This window comes from Balaenoptera acutorostrata, chromosome 4 (assembly GCF_949987535.1).
Source record: "Balaenoptera acutorostrata chromosome 4, mBalAcu1.1, whole genome shotgun sequence".
NCBI lineage: Eukaryota > Metazoa > Chordata > Mammalia > Artiodactyla > Balaenopteridae > Balaenoptera > Balaenoptera acutorostrata.
Genome location: NC_080067.1, coordinates 146229772 through 146235386, shown reverse-complemented (window position 1 = coordinate 146235386; position 5615 = coordinate 146229772). Strand labels below are relative to the sequence as shown.

The window sequence follows — 5615 nt, the reverse complement described above, 5'->3', positions numbered from 1 at the left end:
CAGGGGGTGGGTTGAGTTGCAATTCCAAAGAAAGTAATCAGGATGAGGCTCATTAAGAAGGGGGTACATGGCCAAAGACATGAAGGAAGCAAAGGAATGGGCCACGAGACTGTCTAAGGAAAGGGTGAGCCTGGCAGAGGGAACAGCCCTTGCAAAGGCCCTGAGGAAGGTGGAGGGTGGCCAGATGCTCCAGGAAGAGCAAGGAGGCCTGTGCTGCAGGAATAGTACCTCCTTTCAGGGAGGCCAGAGTGAGTGTGGGGAGGGTAGGAAGGGATGAGGTTAGAGAATAACAGAGGCAGACAATGATATTAAAGATGCGGCTTTTCTCAGACATGGGACGTCACTGGAGGGTTTGGAGCAGAGACGTAAGATGCTCTGGTCCATATTTTCAAAGGAGTAGTCTCGATGCCGCCTAGGAAACAGATCAAGGGGATGCAGTGACGGAGGTGGAGAGACGAGATAGAAGCTATTGCCAGAGTGCAGGTGCGAGGTGATGGGGGCTTGGATAGGGTGGCAGCAGCACAGTGAGGGGCAGTGATTGGCTTCTGGATATAAAATGATGGTCTCTCTCCTGACATACCGGCTGAGAGAGAGAGGAGTCACAGATGGCTCCGAAGTGTTTGACTTGAGCCACCAAAGGATGGAAGGGCCATTACCTGAGGTAGTGAAGGCTGCAGGTGGTGTGGATTAGGAGTGGAGGGAGGGGTTCGTCCCAACTTCAGTTTCGGATTTGCTCACTATGGGATGTTAAGCAGGCAGTGGGACATATGAGATTGAAAAGTGAGAGAGAATTCCGGGCTGGAGATAAACGGGCATCCTCAACACAAGAAAGGATATTTTAAACCGTGGGGCTGGATGAGACCACCAGAGTACAACCAGGGAAGAAAGGAGGCCAAGGCAGAGCGAGGAGATAGAACAAGCAAAGAAGGGACCGGCGAGGAGGAGAACCCAAAGCATCCAGTGTCCTGGAAGCAGGCGAGACCAGCCGTGCGGGCAGCACGATGAGGGCAGAGACCAGACCTTGGACCCCGCATCTCGGGTCATCAGTGACGTTGGTGAGAACCATCTGGTGGAGTCAGGCACCAGACTCTGATTTCAGAGGGGATTTCAGACAGAAAAGGAGACAAATATGGAAAACGCTCTTGTGGGGCTGAACAGCAAAGGGAGAAGTGGGGCAGTGAAGGGAAAGGGTTTTATGATGATTTGGAAGATGGGGAATGACAGCACATCTGGCCACGTGTGGGCTGAGCCGGCAGAGGGGAGATGGACGGTGAGAGTGGGAGTGAGGCCTGGGCAGGGGTCTTGCTCTTGAAGAGGTAAGGAGAGCTGGGAATCAAGCCCCAAAGTGGAGAGGCTGGCTCTGCGGGAGCCCAGCAGAGGGGAGGATTCGGGGTTCAGATCCTGGAGGGTGGGTGTGCGTGATGCGGAGAGACTGGTGAAGGGCCAGATGTGCAACCTGAGCAGCCAAGGCAGCGGGCACCTGCATCCCTCTGGACACTGACTGCATCCCTGGGGCCCGCTGACCGCCTAGGGGCCGCAGTGCTGCGTGTAACCAGCACACACGGTGCCCCCGAGAGCTGGGGTTCACATTCTATTTTTGCTGCTTTTCAGCTATATAAGCTTGAGCTAGCTGTTCGTGCTCTCTCTCTGCCTCGGTTTCCTCATCTGTAAAGCAAGGAAACGGGTGGTCACCTCCCCACTGGAGTGGTTGTGCGCATTTAAGGAGGTAATATTTTTAAAGCCCTTATCTCAGTGCCCAGCAAATAGCCTTTGCCATCAGCATCATTCGTCCCTGGATGCCTGTGAGTGAAGCCACTGCATCACCAGCCTGGCTCCTCTCCAATCCCACTTTGAAACTCACTTTGGGTGTTATTGGAAAAGCATCGCTTTGCCTCCTAATTCACACTTTCACGGTTTCTCACTCTCACCCAGGCAAGACGGCATCACGGAATACAGCTCTGGCTGGAACCTGCATTCAACAATAAACAAGCTGTGAAGTCTCGGGCAAAGTCTTGGGCAAGCCTCCGGGTCTCTTCGAGCTTTATTTTCATCCTACGTAAAGGTAGGACCAAATGAGCTCGATGGTCCCTTCGAGGTCTACAGTCACGAAACATTTTTTTCCCTCGAGAAGAAAAGGTCTTCATTACATACAGAAATAGAGTCGGCGGGGGGTGCAGAGGGCCGAATGTGTTTTGCAGAAAGCCCTTTAAGAACGCAGACAGGCTCTCAGTGGAGCTGAGCCTGTGCTCACGGACCCCTACGGCCGAGGGCTTTGGGTGGATGCTGAGAAGACCAGATCCTGAGTCAGCCACACTCACCCACCCAGCCCGGTGGCCACATGAACACGCACACCAGACAAGGGCTGGACTGCCAGACAAACTGCTTCACCCTCAAAGCCCACCATTGAGAGGCAGCCCATCCTACGGGACCGAGGGATCCTCCCTGGCAAAATCCAGGCTTCAAAACACAAGTTCAGTCCCTGATTTCCCACCTGAGAAGGTGGCTTTTCTGAACATGACCCAGCACGTTCAGAGCAGCCAGGATAAGAAAACACATATGCCAAGAAGCAGCTCCATCCAGATGCGAGAAACACTGTGCAAAATAAGATGCCATTTTGCCATTTAACACGGCCATGACCACTTTGCAGCGAACATCTCTTTCTGAGTTCAGGTAAGAGGTTCGCCCAACTTTTGTAAGTTTCACAGCCACGTGAGGTCTTGGCTTTGCAGGCTGCTAACATCCAGTTCCGTAAAGTAGAAAGTAAGAACCGTTCATCTCAATGACCGGGAGCAAGATGGCTCTGCATGTCATGTGACAGTGACTGAACGGGCAAAGACCCTGGCAAAAAAAAAAAGTGCTTCATTGCCACCCAACCCTGCAGAACAGGGTTCTTCCAAACCACCAGAAGAATATTGAAGGTTTAACTCCACACCACAAAACTCAGCTGTTCCTTGGCCATCTGAGAAGTTCACAGAAGCTGAGCTGGGATCAGATTTAGGAAACGGACCCAGGAAGACGCTCCCTTGACCAGGACTCAGTTCAGTGCTCAGTGTCCCAGGGGGTTCTTAAGAGTGTCTTGAGTTAAATCCACCCAAATTCCCAGAAAAGCTCCCAGCATCTTTCACAGACAAAGCCTTGCATCCAACTGCCTTCCAGTTTGCACTTGGAGACCTGACGTGCAGACCAAGGGCATGTGGAGCCAACAGGCGGGGTTGCCGCAGATGGCTGGGGGGAAATGCCATGCTCTCGGGGTCCCACGCTCAGCAGAGTGGCCAACGAGTCTGTACCATGGGTCGAGCTTCACAGAGATTTCTGAGCCAAATCTTTAAAGGCTGATTGCTGTCTCGAGCTGGGTGTTTCTTGGGGGCTGAGCTGCAGCCGCTGTGGAGGTGTCTTCTGGCACGTGCTTTGCAGTGAGTTGAGGGCCAAGCTGCTAACACGGTCTCAGGCCAGCCAGACCCACTGCAGTGAACAAAGGGAGGTGGGGGCGCATTGGTTCACCCCAGTCTCTGCACTAAAAAGCACAGGAATGGGATCTGAGGAGGAGGGGACTCTAGCAAGGGACTGACAGATGCCAGCAGCAAGGCTTCCCTCTGAGCCTCCCTCACTACCGTCCTCTCCCAAGAGGCAGCACGCAGGGGTGGACTGAGGCGGTGGGCTGAGAGGTGGGCTCTCATCCGTGCTCCAGTTTCTGCTGGCTGTAATCCTTGGGACAGGCCCGCGTGCTTCTCTAAGCTGCTGTTTCCTTGTGTGTGAGATGGGGTGCTAACATCCACCACTCCATACGGATGCTGACCCGACGTGAGAAAATGCAGGCGTACGTCACTTAGTGCAACAGGGTAGGTACTCGAGAGAGAGTATTTGTTACGGCTTGGGGCACCAAATGGGGATTCATCAGCGGTGGCATTCAGGTTTAGATTGGGAAGCCTTCAGGATATCACCCTCACTCTTCTGCCTCTTCCTTCCTTACTCCCTCCCTACCCCAGGAGTCTCAGCCGTGCCATCCAAGATCTTTCAAAAACCATCACCGTGGGCTGTCTGCTGTGTGTCCAGATGTTCCGCTGGGCTCCCTTCAGATATCTGGACACTCTTCATCCAGGGAACTTTCCAGAGCCTGCCAATATGCCAGGATATTGTGAGGCTTGATATAATGGCAGGCCACGATCTTCTTGTAACGGCATATGGTGAAGGGTAACCCATTGGGGAAGAAAGTCTGCTTGGAGTGAAGCTCCTCCAGTTTGATTTGCAGTTTTTCCAGGCAGAGCCCCACAAAGACATCTTCCAGTTTAATGAACGGGACACTTTCAGCAACGTTGTACACCTGGCCCGCCACATCGCTGGAGAAAACATAGCCAACGCCGGAGCAAAAGGGTGGGTACTTGTCCCACGGATATTCGAATTTACTAACAAACCACTTATTGTACCTTTTCCTGATTGGGTATTCGTTTAGTTTTAAGAAGCCGGTGAAAAACCGAGTTGTTCTATTTTTCTTCAGGAGCAGTTCAGTCAGATAGTAGATGTTGACAAACATGTCAGAGTCTGTTTTCATCACGAAAGATGCCTGCGGACAAAAGCGGTAGATCCACTCCATACCCATCATGGTCTTCAGAGTCAGATTGAAATAAACATCCATGAAGTCCTTCTGGATAATATCGCGATATTGCTGGCTCTCCTGGGCCACTGCTCTCGACATGCCCTTACTGGGGGTGGTTCCCAGGAGGAAAAATGTTTTTATTCGTTTTCCCCCCACGATCTTTTCTCTCCCCCACGTGTTCCGGATGACCGAGCGGGCAAACATCTGTTCGTGGGATGAAGTCACCAGCAGGACAAGGAAGGGGGCATCCTGCCTGCAGTCTATATCTGGGAGCTGAAGGAAGTTCCCACCTTCGTTCCTGAAAACCAATGGTTCGCCTTTAAAAGGACTCAGATCGTCCAGGCTAAAATACAGACAAAGGGCTCCCAGGACCACCAGGGATATATATATCCATCTCATCTTCACATAAGCCATCTGAAAGGAACAAAATCAAATGGTTAGACCTCAAAAGCAGGAGTGCCTGTTTAGCTTCACCCTGGGAGGCTGAGATGGGGGACAAGACCCATGTTTCATGGCTCAGGTTTTAGAAACTCTGGGATCTTGTTGCAGACAGAAGTGGAGTGCCAGGGTTCTACACAGAGGCAGAGATGGCTGCCAGCGTCCCGCACCCCCTAGTGGAAGATCAGGATCAGCCAGCTCTTCACCGATGGGAGCCTCACATTCCTTACCTAGAAGGATATGGAAACACATGGTTCACTAGGTCTGTCCTTCCGGTTCTACCCTTCTCTGACTCCATAACAACATCCAGCTAGAGAACCTGCAAGGCTAGACCTAAATGTACAGGCCATTGGCATTCTTCTCTGATTGATTTAAGCACCACTTCATCACTCCCAGAAAGAAGCAAAACCAGTCTTCAGATGTGCACAACTACCTTGGAATTCTGTCTCTGCTAGCAGTGGTCATTTTTTGTTTTGTTTTGTTCTGTTTTTAGGTTACTGTTTAAATCTCCTGATTCTTTTATCTTTTGCTCACCTCTCTTTTATTCTCCACAAATTCAGGATCATCCATGTCAGTGTTATAA

The 5615-nt window shown here is 51.6% G+C and overlaps 1 protein-coding gene across 1 annotated transcript; it reads right to left on the bottom strand.

Annotated features, from left to right (window-relative positions):
- Positions 1 to 4072: 4072 nt before the first annotated feature.
- On the bottom strand, positions 4073 to 5008 carry B3GALT5 (beta-1,3-galactosyltransferase 5). Its single transcript, XM_007183944.2, has one exon. The coding sequence runs from the start codon at positions 5006 to 5008 to the stop codon at positions 4073 to 4075; it is 936 nt and encodes a 311-aa protein (XP_007184006.1).
- Positions 5009 to 5615: the final 607 nt, after the last annotated feature.

What these genes read in the sequence shown, in the direction of transcription:
- B3GALT5 (XM_007183944.2), bottom strand. Translation starts at nt 5,008, where the DNA reads ATGGCTTATGTGAAGATGAGATGGATATATATATCCCTGGTGGTCCTG.